This window comes from Ranitomeya variabilis, chromosome 6 (genome assembly GCF_051348905.1).
Source record: "Ranitomeya variabilis isolate aRanVar5 chromosome 6, aRanVar5.hap1, whole genome shotgun sequence".
Lineage (NCBI taxonomy): Eukaryota > Metazoa > Chordata > Amphibia > Anura > Dendrobatidae > Ranitomeya > Ranitomeya variabilis.
The window spans coordinates 553,057,870-553,082,282 of record NC_135237.1 but is presented as its reverse complement, the minus strand read 5'-3'; the positions used below and the strand labels follow the sequence as shown (position 1 = coordinate 553,082,282).

Here is a 24,413-nt window from a genome sequence, read left to right as displayed (position 1 = left end):
GGAATTCGAACCTGGTCACTGAACCAGGATCCTACAATTGTTTTCACTCATATCTACCGTATACGACTACTGTGTAAAAAAAAATCCTATCTTACCAAAAATGTATTGTGAAAAAAAACATCAAATACAGCAAGGGTGGCCAAACTACAAACTACATACACCCAACATTTGCATAAATAAAGGAGCAATAAAAAAAATGAACTGAAAAAGTAAGTGAAATACACTACAGATGAATCCAACCAAAGTATCTGGTAATAAAACCTTCAGTGAAATGAAGTAATCACTTCAATATGACCAGCAAGTCCAAGATGACAATCTCAGGTCTATTTTCATAGGTTTTGAAAAGATATGGTCGGGGTGTATCCTCCATCTTTACACTTCCTGTGGGTATACCCCCTGGGATTATTTAAGGAGGGTTAATGATGTCACTGCTCATACTAAATTCTAGACTATATCTCAATCGTTTCTGTAGAGAAAGGTAGGTGGGGGATTTTAATTAGATGGGTTGTCTGGTGCCATTCACTTCCACATTGGTGGCAAGTGGTTTCCCACAAACTTATCGAGATGCATGCACAATCAGGTAGTATCATGAACATGTACTATTCTAAAAATCAGGACATGTGCACAATGTGCAGGATAACCCCTTTAAAAAATGTCCTCCAAAGACCAAGTACAAACAGATACTAAGAGAAAATAAAAAATGCCTGGACAGAAGAAGAATCAAAGAACTTGTACCTAGGAATATTGGTATGACCCAAATTACAGGACCAGGTCCAGCAACCACAATATTAATCCCTGTCTGATAGGAGCCCTGAGAACCGCCTCCTACCTCTTGGCTCCCTTGGTTCTTCTTTTGATTAACCATTCTGGTGGAATGTCACATGTGTGTCAGGCTGCAAGGATAACTGTGTACAATGATGGCTAATTACGGTGCCAGGACGTAAGATCTGGTCCACAAGGCTTCCATCCAATTTCCACAGATAACTAATTTGGTCGCTGGACTGGATCCTGCTAATTGAGCTAATTATTTTTGGGACCTAGGATGAAAGCAATAAAAATCAAGAATACCATGACAATGTTGGTCATGTCTTTATTTTTTCTATCTACAAAGTCCACCGTGACTGTAGATAATGATAGATCGATCACTTCACATAAATGGCATCCAGCTACCTTAGAACATGAAGATATCTCCCTAACACTCAAGGCCGGAAACTAATTTTCCCTTTTATGACTGGATTGCCTCTGTAGAAGCAGGTGTATTGATCAGAAGGTTTATTTTAATGCATGAACTTTACATTTTATTAATCTGTCCTATAAACCTTGTCATAGAAGGTCTTCACAATGGGAAAACATTAATGGGACATTTTAGCTCACTATCTGCATGGTTTGAATTCAGACCTATCACTTAATACTAGTCAGTCTCTTGTGGTTGAAACTCTTAATTTAATTAAATCATCAAAACCATTTGCAAATGTATATAAATGGAGAAATAAAACAATAAAAACATGTTACAAACACTAACTAATCTTATGACCAATCTTTTCAAGGCAAAGAAGACCATACAATCTACAAACATTATAATTCAACACTATTACTAGATATATGGCACCCTACGATATCAATCAGTATTATTCAGAAGATATAAGTTCAATAAAATGAGTAATATCACCCAGGAACCCATCAAAGTATCCTCAAAAGAACCCAAGAAAAATGGCCTCCATATTTTGTGCCCATGACATACAGTAGGAATTACAATTAGTTGGCTTGCTGCTGCAGTTACATTGACCTATAAGAAGGTCTAGCCAGAAGAAAGTTGTAGAAGATTGCTTTTTCTATCTCTTAAAAATATTCCATAGCCTCAGGCTACGGTATCACTGGATGCAATGTGCATCGAAAGAGACAATGGTTAAAAATTTGAGCCTTTTGCTCTATTGTTTCTAAAAGGTTCAACTTGAAAATAGTGTAATCCACTATACATACACTAGTCTAGACATTGTGTACATCCATTGTTGACTTCTGAAGCCTTGATACACTTGCCTCTATTCCAACCAACAGATGTGTCCTTCCTTACTTCTCCGCAAAAAAAGGTCCAATTTACCCCAATAAAAATACAACACATTCTCATGACATGCTAGATAAACCCTCAACAGTTGTCTACTCTCCTCATAACTATGGAGTGGCTGCGTATAGACACATAGAAAAAACATCTCTCCATGGAAAACTTTAAAATCTTGGGTCTTTTTCAAGGCTTGTCGTATTCAGTCATTAATCAAAAGATATCTCAAGCAAAGAGGTAAGACAAAGGAGGACACATCTGTTCTCTCCAATTTAAAGAGGACTTGTAAGGAGATGTATATGGTCTGGACCATTATTGTAGTTCTGTATGTTTTGCTCTGAAATATTGTAGAAAGTTGGAGAAAGCTTACCGTACTTTGAAAAGCCAACCAAGTCTATGGCCCTAATTCATCAAGACTGTCTTTGTTCGCTCTGGTGTTGATGAGAAGGTGTGCTGTAGCCAGACGCTCCTGATTCATGAAGTGGTGGACAACTCTTCATGAATAAGGAGCATTGGACAAGTGGTGTATACGTCTTTATGAAACTCACCACAAATCATACTGCTGTCCTTGCTGGAGTAAGATTTGTGGCATAGTAAATGCCGCTGCTCATTAAGAATTTGAGGAGCAGTCACCACGTCCCATATCCCATCCTGGCTCTGCACACTATGTTGGAGCTGGTAAAAAATGGCGTGAGAATGCCAAAAGTCACAAAAAATTTATGAAACAAAATTATGTGACATTTGAAAGCTTTTAACACCAGAATACTGACGTAACAGCTTTGATGTATGATTCCTCAGTGGCTTTTCCCTGCCCTGCTGTCCATGACTGATGGGTCCCTTTCTACGCATTTGAGAGACACATCAGTCTAGCGGGCTGGGGTGGGGAGACACTGCCAGGGACAAGCCTCATTCTAGTCATACTAGAAGTATAGGCCCAATTCATCAAGACCGGCATGAAGAAGGGAATCTGTTGCAGTCAGACATTCCAGATTAATTAAAAATCACATACAGTACTTTTTAATGAATCAGGAGAGTCTGGAAGGTGGTATGGACCTCCATGCTCCTCGTCACAAATCCTACTCCAGTCAGGAAATAAGCTATTCTACACCCGTCCAATGGCCTCCTGTGTTTTTTTATGCCTCTTTGCATATTGTTTGTGTTAACTGAAGACAAAATGGATTAATTCAGCTTTTGAATCATGACTAGTGAGGAGCGAGTTAACTCGTTGCTCGGGTTTTCCCGAGCACGCTCAGGTGACCTCTGAGTATTTATGACTGCTCGGAGATTTAGTTTTCATTGCGGCAGCTAAATGATTTACAGCTGTTAGCCTGCTTGATTACATGAGGAGATTCCCTAGCAACCAGGAAACCCCCACATGTACTCACCCTGGCTAGTAAATGTAAATCATTCAGCTGTCGTGATGAAAACTAAATCTCTGAGCAGTCATAAATACTCGTAGGTCACCCGAGTGTGCTGGGGAAAACCCGAGCAACCAGTACACTAGCTCATCACTAATCATGACCTCTACATGGTATGATCCTTTACACATTGCTGTTTAATACTTTTTGCAATTTTCCTTACTATAGCTAACATTGCCCAAAATGGACGGCATAGAAAATGTACACGGTGGGGACATTTAGTGACACTAGAGAGTAAAAGGTATTAGCACTAGTGATGAGTGACTGGGCTCGTTATTCGAGATTTCCGAGCATGTTCTGGTGTTCTCCGAGTATCTTGGGCGTGCTCGTAGATTAGATTTGTGTCCCCGGAGCTGCATGATTTGCTACTGCTAGACAACATGAACACATGCAGGGATTGCCTGTTTGTTAGGAAATCCCTAAATGTATTCAGCTGTGGGGACACAAACATAATCTATGAGCACGCCCAAAATACTCGGAGAACACCTGAGCATGCTCGGAAAACCTGAGTAACAAGCACACTCATTCATCACTAATTAGCACACGTACTGATGAATATCAATGATATCTGCCCTGCCATGATGGCTACCACACCTTGCTTAGTTTTGCAGTAGAAATTGAGTGGAATTTCCATGAATCCTCCTAAAAAATGAAACGCTTCACATAAACTTAGCTCAGATTTTGCTCCAAAAAATGAAATAAAGCAAAATGCCTTTGTGTAAACATACCCGCTTTGCGCTAAACTCAAAACCATTCAAAAATCAAATGACCAATGCTTTTCACAAATCTCAATTGTAAGAATTGGAGATCAGCGTGGGATGCTTGGGATTAATTATCAACCATTACATGGTATATTATGTCAGACTCAAGCAAGAGGTGTGATGAACTGGTTCCTGTGACTATAGGGTCACACCCAAGACTCTTTAAAGACTCTTCTTACTGTCCATGCGAGTGGTGCTTGGCTTGGCCATTTTTGGGTTCTTGCCCTTTCTGAGCGAAAGCAAGCACCCCGTTAACTATGATGCTCGAGGCTATGCTTTCCCACTGCCCTGTTCAATGAGATGTAAAAATGATGACGAGTCGACTACTGGATCACCTTTGCCCGAGCACTTTATAAGACAATCTAAGAGTAAGCATAATATCTGGGTGAAGAGGCTCATTGATAACTACTTTATATATGAAAATTGGAGAGTTTTTAACAGAATGGATAACTTTGAGCTAAATAGAAGTGTTGACATTTTTTCACTAGTTGTTGGTCGAGCACACAAACTGAGCTCAAGGTGTGGATGTCCTATGGTTTTGTTACATCCAATCTAATTTATGGTTGTACTGAAAAAAACATTACAATTAGTAACTCACCGTCCTCACTGCTCACCTGTCCCACCGCCCATACTGACTGCCTAACAGGCCTCCCATTTTATTCGCCTTCATCCATAGCACACTTCCGTTTGGTCTGCTTCACCCTGACTGGATCTCTGAGGACAATTCCCACTGTGCCTTCATGGCATACATTCAAGTCAAAGCCTCGGGGGACACACTTTGTGATGTCGCGATGGGCGCTGACAGGAGGTCTACAAAGGAGCTGGAAGTCCCAGAACGGAGTGAAGCATGCCATAGTGTATGCATGTGAAGGTGGAAGGCAAAAAAGTAGGCGCGCGGAGGATCAAACGGCGAAATTCGAGAAAGCAGAGATATGTCAGTGGTGAGGTGAGTATGAATTGATTTTTAACCTTTTTTTCCAGTCCTGTATAGTTCACTAATATAACGGCCAACTTTCTGTATATTCGTGGAAATTATTGCAAATAATTCAGATTTTGGAGAATCTGAGTTTTACTCAAATACAATGCAAATACGCCTCTACTTGGACAAATTTGCTTATGTCTAAGAATAAATGATACATCAAAAGTTCCAACGTGCAAAACAACTTCACCTAACAAACTCCTGATAATTAATGATTGAAAAATGAGAACACCAATAATACCTTTTGGACAGATCAGCCTGAGGGGTTAAGCTATATTTCTTCCTTAATTGCAGAGCCTATTAGGTGTAAAGCAAAAAGCCCAGGCATTGCATGCAATTACCAAGCTCCAGAGAGCCACCAATTACAATTCTGCCTGGATTTGAATTAAAAAATAGTCTATGTGATTAGGTGAAGTAATGATCCAAAAGAGATTAGTTCTGTTCAGATTGTACTCATTAAAAAAAATCTAATTGTGAAGTCTCATTTGCCATATTAACTCTTTAAAGGTGGCAAACACCTGGTAGGACCAAGAACTCTTCATACTTAGAAATGTTGCTCATTAAATATAAAACGTTCTATGATAAGAATTAATTATTGAGGCTGAGATCAAAGCAAAGGATGATTATCAAGCTAGTGATCTTTTTGGGCGAGAACAGACTAATTATGAAACTATGACAGATCTTAATTTTATTCATCAATTAGGAGCTTTTTGTCCAACTTTTGAAGCAACCAGAAAAATGAGATAAGCACAACATAAAATTGAATGGACTATTGAAATTGAGGCTTACACTGTGCAATCTGGAGAACTCCTTTCAATTTTATAGCATGAGTTCTACCTATACTAGGTTCAATCCCTCTCTAGGATCCTCACGGGTTTCCTATTTTGCATGTGGACCTTATAATTAATGCCTACAGTGAGGCCTTCACACTTAAAAGTTAAGGGCATTTATTCTATTTCCTTTCAATCTGTAATACTTTCAGGAACTTTGGTTGGTGAGAACACATTGCTGTTCAGGTTAAAAACAATGTTGACTTGTCTAACAAATTAATAGCTTGTTTTATAAGACATGGGATCTAGATGGGCCTAGAAATGATTAATATGTACATGTCTAACAAGTTTTTACTTTTGGTTGCTCAAGGCACATGATATGTTAAAAGTAGAGTAGACATGGTCAACGAGTCAATGCTATCAGTTTCTTAAGATACATGTTTGATCTAGTAGACATGTACAAGTCATTACTAATAGCTCCTTGGGACACATCATAAATCTGGAAAAGAAGAGTGGATGGAAGTATAGATTTTTTAGGACACATAATTAGTCTTGTAATAAGCCATTTCTAAGGGTCCTCAGGACACGTGATGGGTCTAGTAAGAAGGACAGTGGATATGTTTAACAAGTTAGTTCTATTGGTTCCTCAGGACACATGATGGGTCTTGCAAGATGGACAGTGGACATGTTTAACAAGTTAGTTCTATGGGTTCCTCAGAACACATGATGGGTCTTGTAAAGCATCAATGTGCAAATAAAGTGGGCACCACCAAAATTCTAAAGACATTTGAGTGCAAAACATCAGTTAGTTACAATATAGTCCAAAAACCAACAAGAGAAAATGGATAACAAAGACATTGCAGGCTACGCATCAAAGTACAGGAACAGATATATATATTACATAACCAAGGATAAAAACAAACAAAAGAGCAGAAACTGGTATGTACAAAAAACGTTAAAAATCATCTGCTGACAATATCCATGGGGAAGCCATATTTTTTTTATATTAGCAGCAGGGTGCTATTCAAATGGACTATGAACCAGTGATCTATTTTTCAGGGTCCATAAGTACGTTAGACGTATATCAGCCTGTCCCAACAATAGACTGTCAGCTGAACCTGTCGATAATGTGCATATGTGTAAGAGGACCCCATGACTCTCCTCCGACAGATGATGTCTTGGGAGATAAGGACCCGGCTCATCCAATTTCAGACTGCCAATTTCTTTGTTCTCTAAGACAGAAGCTGCCACCTGAGATATCTGACAGCTTCTCTCTAATACATAAAACACAGGAGCGTTTAACATAGAGAGCGTTCTTACGTATGGGACAGTCAGATGAGATTTGTGCTGCCCTCAACTATTTAATATGTATGGGGGCGCTTTAAATTATATATATATTAACCTGTGATTTGGTCATGTTCTATCTTTACTTAAATCTTCACTTTGATTCTGAATTTTATTTTTACTCTCCATATAGTTCTTCTCTTCCAGTGTAATGTTGATTATTTATGTAATGGGCAAGTGCGATGGGTTATCCGTTTATATAGGGCATAAGTCATTTTCTTCTATGCCTTTTGAACTCCAAACATGAAAGCATATTATTTTGAGATCTCAAGCAACTCAATACAAGACAGTCTTGTATGGTGTACAATACAAGATTTCTGCTTTCTTAACAGATGGAGGCACTTAAGTAGTGCCACAGACAAAGTGAAGATCCCTCTGGAATATGTAGCTGATAGGAACCTTAGGAGAATGAATGGAAGAATAGAAATGTGAAACTTTCCCACCCAGCAGTGTTATTTGATCACCATGACCTGGGAGTTATAAAGACAAGATGGAAATCACAGACACAAATAAAATGTAGTCTGTTCTCTCACAAAATAAACAGTTGTATGTGAAAGTTTGTGGCACCCCTGGAAAAATTACTGTTATTGCGAACAGTTAAGCAAGTTGAAGATGCAATTATCGCTAAAAGATCTAAAGTTAAAGATGACACATTTCCTTTGTATTTTAGGGGGAAAAATATATATATACAGCTCTGGCAAAAATTAAGAGATCACTGCAAAATGTTCAGTTTGTCTAATTTTTTTCTTTATAGGTATATTTTTGAGCAAAATGTAAATTGTTCTTTTATTCTATAAACTACGGACAACATGTCTCCGACGTTCCAAGCAATAAATTAAAGCAATAAAATAAATGAATGATCAAAATAGTAAAAAGATGCATTGCCTGCAGACCTCAGATAATGCAAAAAAACAAACAAACAAGTTCATAATCATGTAGAAACAACAAAACTAATGTTTTAACTCAGGAAGAGTTCAGAAATCAATATTTTGTGGAATAACCATGATTTTTAATCACAGCTTTCATGCGTCTTGGCATGCTTTCCACCAGTCTTTCACACTGCTCCTGGTACAATAATGTAAGCAGTTCTTCTTTGATGGCTTGTGACTATCCATCATCCTCTTGATTACATTCCAGAGGTTTTCAATGAGGTTCAGGTCTGGAGATTGGGCGGCCATGACAGGGATTTGATGTGGTGGTCCCTCATCCACATCTTGACTGTCCTAGCAGTGTGCCATGGTGCATTGTCCCGCTGGAAAAAAACAGTCCTCAGAGTTGGGGAACATTGCCTGAGCAGAAGGAATCAACTGTTTTTCCAGGATAACCTTGTATGCGGCTTGAATCATACAACCTTCGCAAAGAACATCCTGCCCAATTCCAGCCTTGCTGCAGCATCCCCAGATCATCACCGATCCTCCACCAAATTTCACAGTGGGTGCAAGACACTGTGGCTTGTACGCCTCTCCAGGTGCTTGTTTAACCATTAGATGACCAGGTGTTGGGCAAAGCTGAAAATTAGACTCAGCAGAGAAGATTACATTACTCCAGTCCTCTATGGTCCAATCCTTATGGTCTTTGGCAAACTTCAGCCTGGCTCTCCTTTGCTTCTAATTGATGAAAGGCTTTTTTCTAGCTTTACATGACTTGAGTCCTGCCTCTAGGAGCCTGTTACAAACTGTCCTTCTCGTGCTCTTCACCCCAGCTGCCATTTGCCATTACTTTTGTAGGTCATTTTATGTCATCCTGCGGTTACTGAGTGACATTCGAATAAGATGACGGTCATCCCGGTCAGTGGAGAGTCACTTTCACCCTCTGCTGGTCTGTAGCTTCGTTGTCCCAATGTCTGCTGCTTGACCTTGTTGTAGTGGACTGCTGTCTTAGAAATTTTAAGGATGGAGGCAACATGACGCTCACTGTGTCCCTCTGCTAGTAAAGCCAGAATTGAGCCCTTCTTTTCCTCACTCAAGACTTTTTTTTTCAACTCCTTTGGCATGGTTAAAAGTTATTTTTTTATTCCTCTTACTTTCAGGATATTACTAGCACTTGTTTTGCCATTCAGCTTGTCCTATTGCAAGAGGATTGTGAAGACCACAGCAGGGTTTTCTATACTTTCCTTCACTAAATAAGATTTGGTCCAGGTGATCACCTAATCAGAAGCACATTAAATAGAATGAGGTGCATTCAGGTTGGAATTCAATATATATTCCTTTTTACATTTTAAAAATAACAAAAAGGAAAATGGGCCAATGCAAATGTTTGGGCACCCTGCATGGCTAGTGCCTAGTAGCACCGCCTTTTTAAAGTATCACAGCTTGTAAACACTTTTTGTAGCCAGACAATAGTCTTTCAATTCTTGTCTGAGGGATTTTCATCTATTCTTCCTTGGAAATTTCTTCCAGTTCTGCGAGATTCCTGGGTCATCTTGAACGCACTGCTATTTTGAGGTCTATTCACAGATTTTCAATGATGTTCAGATCAGGGGACTGTGAGGGCCATTGTAAAACCTTTAGCTTGCCCCTTTTGAGGTCATCTATTGTGGATTCTGATGTGTTTCGGTTCATTATCCATTTGTAGAAGCAATTGTCTTTTCACCTTCAGCTTTTTTACAGATGGTGTTATGTTTGCATCAAGAATTTGCTGAAATTTAATTTAGTCCATTTTTCCCTCTACCTGTGAAATGCTCATGTTATTGGCTGCAACTGAACCCCAAAGCATGATTGATCCACCCCCATGCTTAATGGTTGTTGAGATGTTCTTCTCCTGAAATTATGTACCCTTTTCTCTAAACACATACATATGATCATGGTGGTCAAAGAGTTCTATTTTAACCTGATCGGACCAAAGGACTTGTTTCCAAAATGAATCAGTCTTGTTTAGATATTATTTTGCATACTTCTGTCACTGAATTTCATGGTGAGGATGCAGGAGAGATTTTCTTCTGTTGACTCTTCCATAAATGCCATATTTTTGCAGGTGTCTCTGGACAGTAGGACAATGTACCACAACTCCAGAGTCTGCTACATCTCTTTGAACATGTTTTTCAGTCAGTCAAACAGGGATTCTAACTTGCTTTTCTAGCAATACTACAAGCAGCTCACACTCAAAGTTTGCTTGGTTTTCCAGACCTTATCTTGACCTCCACTGTTCCTGGTAACTGCCATTTCTTAATTACATTTCAAAATGAGGAAAGGGCAACTTTAAAATGCTTTGCTATCTTCTTAAAGCTTTTCCTGCTTTGTTGGCCTCCACCATTTTCATTTTCAGAGTGCTAGGCAGCTGCTTTGAAAAACCCATGGCTTTCTTTTTTGGCACTAGGTTAGAGGAGGCTGTTTTTTCTATAATGCTGGGAAATTTACATAATCTGGCCTTTTCTAACAAGGATAGTGAACAAACCTTAACCCTAACAGGCTAAATAATGTCTGAAACCTTTGTCAAAGTTATCTAACACAAATATCCATGGGTGCTCAAACTTTTGCATCTGACCATTTTCCTTTTTGTAATATTTAAAAAATTTAAGATAAAAATACAAACATTATTTTGCCTAAAATGTAAAGGAAATGTGTCATCTGTAACTTTTAGGGCTATTAAAGATCATTGATCTTCAACTTGCTTAACTGTTCACAATAACATTAATTTTGACCAGGGGTGCCCAAACTTTTACATGCCATTGTAGAACTGCATATGCAAATAAAATCATTGAAAATTTGTCTAATGACAAAAAAAAGACCCAAGGTCTCTGCCCATGGTACGGCAAACAAGATCAGCCAAAACAGTCTAAGAAATGGGTATTGTCTAATGACAAAACAAGAGACCCAAGGTTTCCGCCCATGATACGGCAAACAAGACCACTCCAAACAGATATATATATATATATATATATATATATATATATATATATATATATATATATCTGTTTGGAGTGGTCTTGTTTGCCGTATCATGGGCGGAAACCTTGGGTCTCTTGTTCTGTCAATAGACAATACCCATTTCGTAGACTGTTTTGGCTGATCTTGTTTGACGTACCATGGTCAAAGACCTTGGGTCTCTTGTTTTGTCATTAGACAATATACATTGCTGTCCCTTTTTTACCCAGTTTTGTAGCTTTGTAATAAAGCATATATTTTCTAATCATTTGATGTGTGACCTGCAATGGGTTTATGATCAATTTTCTCTTGTTGGTTTCTGGTAAAAAATCTATTTATTAGTGGACACATGTAATAACTTTTGGTTCCTTGGGGCACCAGAAAGGTTTAGTAAAGAGTCCAGTTGTGATGTGTAAGAAATCGTTACAATCGATTCCTTGAAGCACATTATGGTTTGGGAAGATGGACAGAGGAATACGTCTAACGAGTAATTGCTATGGGCTTCTTGAGACTCATGATCAGCTTGATAAGAAGAAGAATGGACACTACTAACAAGACAATTCTGTTGGGTCTTAACGAACACGTAATGGGTAAGAAGAAGAGTTGGAAGTCACAAGTCACAAATACGTTGATCGTAGCTAAAATACTTAGTAAAAAAACAAAATGTAAACACGGAAATTCTACAAAATACTAAAAAAAAAAAACTGTATAAAAATTTCAAACAAGATGTTATAGCATTATTCCGAATATAACATTTCAAGAGGAAGCGATAATCTTGCCGAGTCTTGCGAATCTCCGACGGTCCTTGCATACAATAAGAAGGTGTTAATAACGTGTGCTGTATGTTAGCGGGTCACCTGTGATGGAATCCAGCAGTGTTAGTATCATTTTCGCTGCATGCTTGATTAAGGGAGGCTGCTGGGTCTCAGAAGTGTCTTGAGCTCTGTCAAGTGTGCCTGATTTGAGACCTTCCACGGAATGCGAGTCGGTCTTGCTTGGAGGAACAGGAGCATATGAAGGTTTCAGTTGATCTGTGACATAATAAAGGCCACGATTCAGTAAGTCACACAATGTCACCTTTTCAACAGGCCACAACAATTTCCAGTCCTGTCTGGATTGAACGTTTAACTGAAGACACAATGCCTTTTTAATGCATCACACAAAGATTTCCCACGACATCAGTCATAAATGAAAGCAAATCAAATGAAAAGGAAGCAGAAGAGTTGAAGGAATTAACACGTCCCATGTATCCAAACATAAACTGATTAATACAGTGTGTCACGGAGGACACCAATCTAGATAGAATTTATTATACATAGAATCGTTCCATTTTTATGTTCCATTTTAGAATTGTTTCCATTTTTTATTAATTATTATTGTTTATAGCTAAATATTATTGTTCTATTTTTGTAAGCAAGACGTTTCTTTTTTATATAAAATAAAAATAATTTAATTTATTTACAAGTAAAAATTTGTTTCATTTTTTTAAGATTTTTTTAAATTTAATGACAACTATACATATTTTTCCTTTTTTTTTACAGCTAGTCCATTTTTTCTAAGCTAAGATAAAAAAAAAGTCTAGTTTAGGAAAATAAAAAAAAATGTTAGTTTTAAAGGGGATGTCCACTACTAGGATAACGCCTTGTTATATCAATTGAGCACTGCAGGCAATCAGTAATTCTGACAGCTCTGACAAAGGAAATTTACCAGATTTTTCGCCCATTTAAGATAATCATAATGTAAGGGCAGATACCCTGATTCCAGAGATGTATCATTTCCTGGGCTGCTTTAATAAAATCACTATTTTCTCTGCTGCGGATCTAGCAGTTCTCGGAATACTGAGCTATGCATAGCTCCACCCACAACACTGTTTGGCAGATTTCTGTGAATGCTGTGCATAGGCAGAAAGCGGTCAGTCAGAGCTCATGAATACATAGGACTACAATATGGCAGGAGGTTTACAAGTCATCTAATTATAATCTCCTGCTGATAAAATAGTGATTTTATAAAAAACACAACAACAAAAAACACTAAATAACAAACTGCTGGAATCAGACTCTCTGCCCCTACATTATGCTGCTTTCAGCTTAGGTAGCAAAAACCTGCTAACAGATTTTCTTTAATATTGACAAGCAGTTGTCGATCAGAGTGATCGGCTGCAGCGCTCAAGTGACATAATGTCATCCAAGCGCTGGGAGTCCCGGCACTGACAACGCCATAAAGGCACTTTCTGCAGGACATGAGTAAAATATTTTTTAATTTTACTTGGGCATTTAAGAAAGGGTTATCCATGGAGTACAATAGGCTTTTTTTAAAGTTAATATTTTTAAATTTTATTTATCTAAGAGAGAATAAAAAAGTAGAAAAATGTCTAACTTGGCAAAAAAAAAAAAATATATAAAAAAAACACATTTTAGCTGTAATGCATAGTCATTTTTCTTTTTTTGTTTCTTATGCATTTTATGCTTAAACATTTCATCTACAGCTACAAAATGTTTTATTTACTGTCTAGATTTTTCTGACTTTTTAGCTAGCCGTCCTTCAGTTTTTCAATTTTTTACTTCTATGATGACACTTTTTTTTTAAGAAAAAAAAAAAGACACAAAATAAACCTTCTTAAAGGGTTAAAATGGAATACAAATTATAATTCATTATTCTATCAATCTCATGGGGTTTTGGTCTATAGATTATGGAATTATTGCTTCTCTCATGTAATACAGTATTCCCGACATATAGCTTGTAAGGTTCCGCACACATGGAATATATAAAATATATACTGTCAAGTACAGAAATGACTTCACTCATACACAGAGAAAGATTTGCAACCGAAGTAACGGAAATGATTGTGTTACAAGATCTTGAAGCTGGGAAAAGAAATCTGCAAATTGAAAGATCATTATATTAGATGCATCTATTGTTTAAAGACCGATGGACTCAAGTCTAGGGGTCACCCCAAAAATGTGTAATATACTGGATTGCAAATGGTGGGAACCACACGGAGCTTTTTACATTTCGCTGTCAGTGGAGTCGTCAGCTCTCGCCATTCACTTGTGAGAAGATTCTGAAAAATTGTGTCGCAATTTTTGGAAATTCGATACAAGTAAATAGAGGAAGCCTCGAATTTGTGTCGAACATTCCAATCACAGACTGCACACAATGGTCCATCAAGATATTGCCTACTACTATAGCATTGATGACCTATCTTAGGAGAGGCCACCAATGTCTGATCGATCAGGGTTCAACACCGGGAACCCCCGCTGATCAGTTGTTATCGGTGTCGTCTGCAGAAGACGCCGGCCAGAAGAACTTACTTGCCAAGCTGCTTGGCCTATTGGTAGTGGCCGAGGCCGGGTACTGCAAATCCTATTCAAATCATTAGGAGGCGGATGTGGAGTACCCTGTAGCGGCCACTACCAAAAGATGGCCAGCTCCGCAAGTGAGTACTTCCGGCCGGTGATCGTTGACACCAATAACAGCTGATTGGCGGGGGTGCCCAGTGTTGGACCCTGACCGATCAGACATTGATGACCTATCCTAAGATAGCTCATTAATGCTAAAGTAGTAGACAACCTCTTTAAGGACCACTGTGTGTAGTCGGGGGTATGGAAAGATTGGCACAATTTCGAGGCTCCCTCTATTTACTTGTGTGGGATTTCCCAAAAATGCAACACAATTTTTCAGAATCGTCAATGCTAAAGTAGTGGATAACCTTTTTAATGTCTATTACATTTTTGGAATAGGCTGTGGACAAAATTGTGATACGCCTTTTTGATTAAAGACAAAATATTCTATTATTTCAATCGCATTAATTTTTTTTTTATCGTTTAACTTCTTTAAATGAGAAAAAGCAAAGTACATTTCTTTACAAGGATATCTCCTCTTTAGTCATAGACTTCCTCCATATTCAGGACTACAGTAGCACATGTTCAGTCTAATAAACATTTATATAGCTCCTATTAGTCACGATTTTGTCTGCAAAGCTCACAGGAATCTAGAACTTAATTTTCTGACTATATAAAAGAAAGCAAAGAGGATTACCAAAAAATACAATATCAGAATGGAAAAAGTATGATAAAACTACTACGAAACATCGCAAATTATTGAATAGCCCTAAAGCTGAATATATCAGTGTCATGATTAGGTTAGGCTTCTTTTACTAAATTTAGCAGAACGTTTGGTAAGGGAAAAGTAATTAATCCAGTATTTACATCATTATTACTGTAAAACCTAAGATAGAAACAAAATTAACATATACCCTGCTACATGTAAAAAAGCAATAGTGCATATAAATAGCATGCATAACAGCCATTCCACCAGCGCCAAGCTGCAACCAGTTGGGACAATAGCGTCCTGACTGGGTTCACCTTGGGGCTGGTTCCACAAAATTTGGACCCAGAAAATTTGAATAATTTGCAATTTATTTAGTGGGAATTGTCAACGAAATGACCACTGCTATTTGACATAATGCAGAAGATTGCACCAGCTAGTGAAAGCTCGAGTGTGGACTTCCCCATAAGGCCTTGCAGTTATCACATCACCTGGTATAACGCAACCAATCAGGAGGGTTCATCATAGCCTGTATAAAAGCAGAGGCAGGAAATGCAGCAGATATATTAGGGTGAATCTGAATAGTGGCAGGACATCATAGCTCACATTTAGTAGCAATAGGGAGAGAGCCATAAAAATACTGAATGAACATTACATAGTTTGTGTGATGGCAAAGCACTGAAGAACGGTCGTAAGGGTTAATAACTATTGAGATTTGTGATGTAATTTATGATCTGGCTAGTAGAGGGCAGTGGTGAGAGGTCAAAATTGGAGCACAGAGGTTTTTAGGGAGGAGTCAAAGTAGGGTCTAGGTGGAAGTGAAGCTGTGGATCCTTGGAGAAAGTCTGAATACGGCGGTACGACTCTAGATCTGTTGTTGGTGACTCTGGGACATGTTTTTTGCCTTGACATGAGCTGACTTGGTGAGGGTTACTTGGTACACAGCATCTTGTGCTAGGTTACATGAAGCCTTATTTCTAAGTACTTAGTGAAGCCCTGCATTGGAGAGGTCAGCTTTCCCTAAGAGCTTCAAAATGGCATTTTTATCCCTAAGGACTTAGGGAAGCCCTGTGTTGGAGAGATCGGCATTCCCTAAGAGATTAAATACAGCATTTCTGATCATTTGGGACTCAGAACAACGAGAACCCTTCTTCTTCAGTTTCAGGGAGTACCGGTACCATCTTATAACAGAATATATATGGGCAAGTGACACTTTGAAAACTGTTCAGAGTAGGCAATTATGAAAGAACTTGCATAATACTGCCGTTTTATTGATTTATGCATAGAGTGGGAATAATTGCTTTGTAATTTGCTTGCATACAACTGTTAACTCTGTTTACGTGTCTGCGTATACTCTTAGCTGGTGTTATTGAGAGTAACGGCTGTCACTATATTTGTTACCTATACACCGTTTACCGACCATCCTTTGTTTTGTAAACTGGTTAGCAAATATTCATATTACATTGTGTATATTATCTAATGTTTGTGCCTGTCTGCTGATTGTTGCCGTACCCCTTGTCCTGGGGCAGTCCCTTGTCCACGTTTCACTATCTATATTTATGTTAAAGTCACTTTGACATTGCGAATTTTGTGTTTCCATTAAAAATCTTAAAAGGTTCAATAGACTCATAGGAGACTTCAGAGGGCTACACAAATTTTTTGGGGCAATGAACAGCTTTGCAGTACTTGAGAATTGCAGCGAATAGATTTACGGCGGATCACATTTTTGGGAAAAAATTGGTGAAGTTAATGAATTTGGATTTCAAAAGATTAATCATTTCTAGAACCAACTATTCTGCATCTCCTGATAGATTTAGACAGATCTCACTATATCCTGTGCATTGCATCATGTAAAGGCTATAGATACAGAGATACAGATAGAGGACACCAACATGACTGATCCTTTTTGAAATGTAGAAGAGACATGGAGGACAGCGGCTGAGCACTGTCATCATGTGGGCTAAGGTAGGAATGATATCAGGTACCGTATTTATAGCAGGGGTTTTCTTTTGTCCTTTTAGTTTAAGGATCAGTCATCTTAGAAGACATTTCTTATTGTCTCTTTTTTTGTAGTTTCTTCCATAATTCCCATGAAGTCACAGAGAAAAGTTTATTACGGACCCTTGGGTACTCCCTGCAAGCATACATTTTTGATCTTTTATATGATTTAAAGTCACTAAAATAATATAAAAAATTGTGGTAAGTAATATCTTCATATGTTTAGTAGACCAGGGTCAAGACACTTCTCTGTCTAGGTTATAAAGTTCCTAAAGTCTTGCAAAAATACCCATGAAAGAACAGAAAAATGGAGGCATCCGGTTGACTAGTCATGAATTATAGGAAACTATGTGAAGAAGAGTTCCTAGAACATCCCATTTCTCCTATCCAATCATGGAAAGTATCAAGGAATCTCCAGCAATCAAATAACCACAAAGCTAGTTCTTGTTTTCTCTCATCTTGTCACATTTTACTTGAAGCCACCATAGGTCCAGACAGGGCTGGTGACATGGGCAGGCAGACTAGGCAGCTGTCTAGGGGTCCAAGGCATAGAAGGGGCCACCTGCTGGCTCCACGATGGAGCTTAAAATTCAAATAACACTAGGCAGTGCTTTGCTCAGCAGGAGAAGAGGCAGAGAAAAGTACCTCTTCTCTGCGTCTGTTGTCCTGCAATGCTCTTGTCCAGAGTTGCGCTACAACTTCATCAGGTGATTTCGGAGCCAGAAGCAATCAAGCTTGTACTACTGACCTGTGTTCTACATATTCTCATGTTCTTCTGGGATCTGGCCATCCATCCTCACTTTTATAGGGTTTAGGGTTATAATCTAACCACAGGACCATATCGTTCTGTAATAAGGCTCGCTCACACTAGCTCATATTCTGTCATGTGAGAGAATCGGGATGATTATTCTAATGACTTAGACTTTGAGCAGAGTGTTGGAGATAGGGTGGGCAAACTAGGCATTTGTTTAGTGCCTCAACACCCCAAGGAGCCTCCAGCCAGTGGCATGCCACTAATAGCGATAGACCACGCAGAATATGGGGCCCGTGAGTCAGGGGATCCAGATGCTGATAAAGTTAAAAGCAATGATGGAAGAGGGAGCGTCAGGCAGCACTCCCTCTCCCATCATTCAACCTCTGAGTCTGACGTCTCAGCCTGGCGGGCACGATGATGTCACTTTATTGTGCCACGCTATGCAGGGGATCTGCTGAGATGAGATACAGAGACCGGAGCAGTGGGGGAAAGAGGAGAGGTGAGTATTGTATTTATTGTTTTACTTTTTATATGAGGGCTGCATTATACTATACCAAGGCCTATGGGCAGTGCATTATACTATATGTACTAGATGGGGGCTACGTTATACTGTATCAAAGACTATGGGGAGTGTCTTACACTATATGTACTATACGAGGGCTGCATTATACTATATGTGAGCTGCATTATACTCTATCATGGTCTACGGGCTATGCATTATACTATATGTACTATATGGGAGTTGTATGAAACTGTGTCAAGGACTATTGGGTGTGCATTATACTGAGCTATGTGCACTATATTGCGGCTGAATTATACTCTATTGAGGACCATGGGGAGTGCATTATATTGTATGGAGAAATATGAGGAGTGCATTACACTATGGAGAGTGCATTGTACTATATGGATGAATATGGGGTGCATTATGCTATATAGATGACTATGTGGAGTGCATTATACTATATGGAGGACTTTGGGGCACATTATATTATATGGAGAACTACGGGGCACCTTACACTTTATTGAGGACTATGGGGGACATTATACTATGTGGAAGACTATGGGGAACATTATACTATATGGAGGACTATGGGGTGCATCATACTATATGAAGGATACAAGCATCAAATGACTTCAATATCACGCTCTTGTAGCGGCCTGAACTCAGCACAAGTACTTACAACCAAAATGTTTCTGTGTGATGGTGCAATATGTTAGCATTTGGGGTTCCCATTTTAACCTTTTGCCCAGGGCCCCTCTTTGCCTAAAACCGGCCCAGACAAAAGTTTAGCACAATTTTCAGCTCCACAGATAACAAGTCCCACAAAAATGATTTGGCTCTAGCTTATTATAGGAGTATCAGTCAGTAACAAGATAACAGCCCAACAACAGAATGGACTAAGGATAAGATTGCCAACATTTATTGAATCCAGTTGGATAAAAATATAGACAGAACTAAAAAAGACTAGAAAAATAAATACATTTTCTTAGCTTTCAAAACTGCAATCCGTATAGTTAAACATGGAAACTAAGGTCATATAAATATTATTTATCAGTGGCAAAGAACATCTTGTCCAATATTCAAGTTCATCTAATTGTCTCATCCCACATCAAAGATAGTAAACATTTGTTCAAAATAGTGATGAGAGAATAGCTTGAATGCAAATGGAATTAATAAAGGAATTTAGGAAATTTACTCGACGAGGCAAAATTATCAATCAACAATTTGATCTGTCCAAATTGCGAAAGCAATGCTCTTTGCCGTTTTGCAGAAGTCAGAAAATTGCATGAGCCAGAGAAGGTTGACATGACCTCAGGCATGGCTGTGAAGGCTTCCCCATAATGCCCTGCAGCTATGATATTGCACAGCTAATCAGTTGGAGCTATCAGCCAGTATAAAAGCAGAGGCAGGGAAGGCAGCAACCATCAAGTTGTCAATCTAGATAGTGAGAGGATGACACAGTGCACAGCTCATCAAATATAGAGAGAAAAAGTAATAAATCACTGAAAAAAAACATTACAAATAGTGTGTGTAACAGCAGAGTAATGAAAAGGGGCTCCCATCCAATTACCCATATTCATTTATACTGAAGTCACTTTCACATTACTGAGGCAGTGTTTGCATTAAAAAGACTTAAAGAGATTCAGTACAGTCCTAGGAGACCCCAGAGAGGATTGTATACTCCTGTCTGACTGAGACTGGGCCAGCGACATGGTTATGCCTCAGATACAAACTGTGCACTTTCCGAAGCTGCAAACAGGGACAGCACAAATGCACTGATGACCAGTTTCAGGGTAGCATTACACTATCTATTGGAACAGCTTGTAAGTGCTTTTATCCTTGCCTAGGAGACTGACCACTACTGATAGGTTACGACCACTGCTGCAGTCTATGGAACAATTAAACAATACAATTTTAAAAATTGTTCCATTCTTTTTACAAGCACTTTTTACATTTTACCCATTACACATGACAACTCTTTAAAGCATACAGCTTATTTCAGGTTTCTTTTCAGAATATGCTGCCATGTGTGTACATTAGGAATAAGCACTTTCTGGCCATTATATGAACTGTTTTTTGCATTTTTCACTCTGCAGGCTCTATCCCTAATTTTCAGTTTTCTCAGAACTAGTGCATGTGTGTGTGGGAGGGGAAATTATGCCATCACTTCTCCCATACACAGCACACACAGATATAAGGGATTCCTACTCTTCCGTCTGTACATAGTTCATATGCAGAAGCAGCATAGAGGAGATTATACAGCAGCACTAAGCAGTGTAGCTGTGAATCCAGCTCTGTCTCACTCTGTTCTCTTCTCCTCTGCACAAACTTCAATAGCGAGCTGTAATCTGATCACTCAGAAAGCTAGAAGTCTGTCTGGCTGATTTTAGTTGTTTTCTAGAGTGAATGATGAGTCCAGGAATCAAGACATATTATAATTATTCTAATATTTGTTTCTACTATTGATTTATGTAAAGATTTTGTAAAGTGACCAATTAAGGTAAGACAATAACGTAGTTCAGAAAACCCACACTCAGGAAAACAAAAATCTGTCTAGTATGAAATAATAAGACAGAGGAGGGGGATGCAGCTGCAGTTTCTTAAATTATTTCTGTAAACCAACACCAATGTATTTCAAGAGGAGACATCTGACTCAGACATCCTTCTACCACTAAGGCCCCTTTCACACATCCGTGCCTCCGGTACTTTTGTTTTTACCAGCAGCATGGATGACAAGGGCTAATACAAGTCTGAGTCTGTGTAAAACATGTTTAAGATTACAAAGTATAAGACAAGCTTTGTCATTTCTTTTACTTTAGCCATAAGTGATGGCACACTGATCCAAAACACTGATGACACCGGTATTGTTTTTCTGGTAACGGTTTTATACAGACATGTGAATGGGGCCTAAGACATCACAATTAGGGATCAGCAGACCCATGAAAGTTCAGATTCTGGTACCCGACCCAAACTTTAGTCCAAAGTTTGGTTCAGGTACCGGAGAAGTCCGTGTTCGGTGTTTAACACCAGACAATAACTGTCTAGTATGGACCCGGAATTTTTAAGTTTGGGCTCCCTCATCTCTAATCACAACCACTGATCAAGCATGGTGGAAGACAACACGCAGGAGCAGAAATCGGAGCAGGAAAGGGAAAAGAGTAACTAGTGGCTGCAGTATAATTTTAGTCCATTGCATCGGTTTCTCTAGTATAAGTTGCCTCTTCTTAAAATCCAATCACAATGAACTCCTGAGACATTGCAAGATCACATCAGTGAGGTCTTTGATCCCAGATGGACACCCACAAAGAAAGGGCTCTCCACTTCGAGCAAACCCTTTCGGCACCTTGTAGACATTTCCATTACCGGAAACTTGATACAACAATTTATACAAAAACCCCCACAACAATCAAGATTTAGAATATCAAGATGACATCAGAAAAAGTTTCAAAACTGTACCAAAGAGGTTATGAATTCTAGAGAACCTTCATCTATGATGATGGCTCTATCTACACCAATGACATCTTCCCACCAAATCTCGCACATATCCGAGCACAATATTCCATTTCCTTTGCCTTTTAAAGTTGTTATCCAGGATTTAAAAAAAAAAAAAAAAAATCATGTTTCCCCCCCCAAAGATAGCACCACTTCTGACCACTGGTCATATCTGGTATTGCTGCGCAGTCATATTAAATTAATTATTATAGTGAAGTAGAGAAATTCCAGGGAAAACAAAAGAATAAGAATAATTTCATTATGAAGGTACTGAGTGTTCATTTCATTCTAATAAGTCAAATCAAATGACCTAAAATCTGTGAATTGTAGAATTTATTTTCGTCGTTAATTATCTCCATTACCGTAGAAGGCTGTTCACAAATGAAATACTAAAATTTTAAATATATATAAAAAAAAGAAACTGAAGGAAAGCATTAATAAATATCTGATGGCAGATTTCTCTCCTACGAGATGAGATGCAACATGTCTTGTGCAAGGATAGGAAACCAGGGAAACACAATGCCGCCCATGAGCCATAATAAAATTGATGAATTTCCTGAAATACGTAGGGATTCTACTGCTTCTCTTTGGGAAACAAAGTGGCGAGTCACCACGTGACCGATGCAATATATCCAGCCATGTCAGAACTCATGGAAGGCATCGAAGTCGTGTAGAGAATGGTGGCCAAATGTCACAATGTATCCACGGTCTAAATGATGAAGATCTGATTGATACGCAGATTATTAACCCTTTTATATCAAATCTGGACAATATCGGAGTTTAATTGCGGCTACACTCAAATAATATCATGATATTGAAAAGTAGCAAAAATAAAATAAAATCCAGATATCCAGACTTATTTTATAATCGAGTCATCCACTACTATGATTTGTCTTTGAAGACTGGAAAGCAAAGTTATAAGAAGTATTTAAGGTCTAGAAAATAAACTAACAATATCAATTTGTCATTTTTTCTGAGCTCGTTACTCTTCTCCCCGACCCTTGAAATGATACAGCTACAGTTGAAACCAGAAGTTTACATACACTATATAAAAAAACACATTTGCATGTTTTTCTCAATATCTGACATGAAATCAGAAAAAATCTTTCCAGTTATAGGTTATTAGGATTACCATAATTATTAACATTTGCCAAATTCTAGAATAATGACAGAGAATGTTTTAAGGCATTTTTATTACTTACTATAAAGTAAAAAGTTTACATCCTCTAAGAATATGATGATGTCATGTGTTTGGAAGCTTCTATTTTTTTGGCAACATCAGAGTTAATAAGAGACAAACCTGTGGATGTATTTTAATGCACACCTGAAACACACTGCTTCTTTGTGTAGCATCATGGAAAAGTCTAAAGAAATCAGCCAAGATATCATGAAGAGAATTATGGATTTGCACAAGTCTGGCTCATAGTTGGGTACACTTTCAAGATACCTGAAGGTGCCTCGTTCATCTATACAATTATACGCAAGTACAAACAAGATGGCAATGTCCAGGAATCATACTGCTCAGGAGGGAGATGGGTTCTGTGTCCCAGAGATGAACGTGCTTTGGTTCGACATGTGCAGATCAACCCAAGGACAAAAGCAAGCACTTGTGAAGATTATGGCAGAAGCTGGAAAGATTGTGTGAATATCCAGTGAAACTAGTACTGTATCAATATGGGCTGAAAGGCCACTCTGCCAGGAAGACGCCATTACTCCAAAAGAAATATAAAAAAAGCCAGATTAGTGTTTGTTAATGCACACAGGAACAAAGACCTTAATTTTTGGAGACACGTCCTGTAGTCTGATGAAACTAAAATTTAACTTTTGGGGCATAATGACTATCGTTACGTTTGGAGGGAAAAGCTTGGAAGCCTGAGAACACCATCCCATCTGTGAAACACGGGGGCGGCAGCATCATGTTGTGGGGTTGTTTTGCTGCAGGAGGGACTGGTGCACTTCACAAAATAGATGGAATCATGAGGAAAGAAGATTATGTGGCAATACTGAAGCAACCTCTTAAGACATCAGCCAGGAAGTTAAAGCTTGGTGGAAATGGGTCTTCCAAATGGACAATGACCCGAAGCATTCTGCCGAAATGGTAACAAAGTGGCTTAAGGATAACAAAGTCAATGTTTTGGAGCGGCCATCACAAAGTCCCGATGTCAATACTATTGAAAATTTATGGGCAAAGCTGAAAAGGCCGGTGCGAGCAAGGCGACCTACAAAACTGGATCAGTTACATCAGTTTTGTCAGGGGTAATGGGCCCAAATTCTGACCAACTATTGTGAGAAGCAAGGGCAAATTACCAAATATTAATGAACTGTATGTAAAATTTTGACTTTGCAGTAAGAAATAATAATGCCTTAAAACATTTTCTCATTATTCTGGCATTTGGCAAATATTACTAATTATGGTAATCCTAATTTGC

At 38.5% G+C, this 24,413-nt stretch overlaps 1 protein-coding gene across 4 annotated transcripts in view; it reads right to left on the bottom strand.

Moving 5' to 3' along the window:
* The window catches only part of KHDRBS3 (KH RNA binding domain containing, signal transduction associated 3), a 139,202-nt gene that overhangs the window by 95,719 nt on the left and 19,070 nt on the right, over window positions 1-24,413 (bottom strand). For 2 of the 4 annotated variants that reach the window (XR_013217090.1, XM_077271271.1), the window contains exon 2: window positions 12,049-12,222. The exons of the other annotated variants lie outside the window; for them this stretch is intronic. Coding sequence is in view for 1 of the 2 variants with exons in the window: in XM_077271271.1 (XP_077127386.1) it covers window positions 12,049-12,222 (174 nt within the window). In the remaining variant the exon portion in view is untranslated. The remainder of the gene's footprint in view (window positions 1-12,048; window positions 12,223-24,413) is intronic. 4 annotated transcript variants of the gene reach the window in all.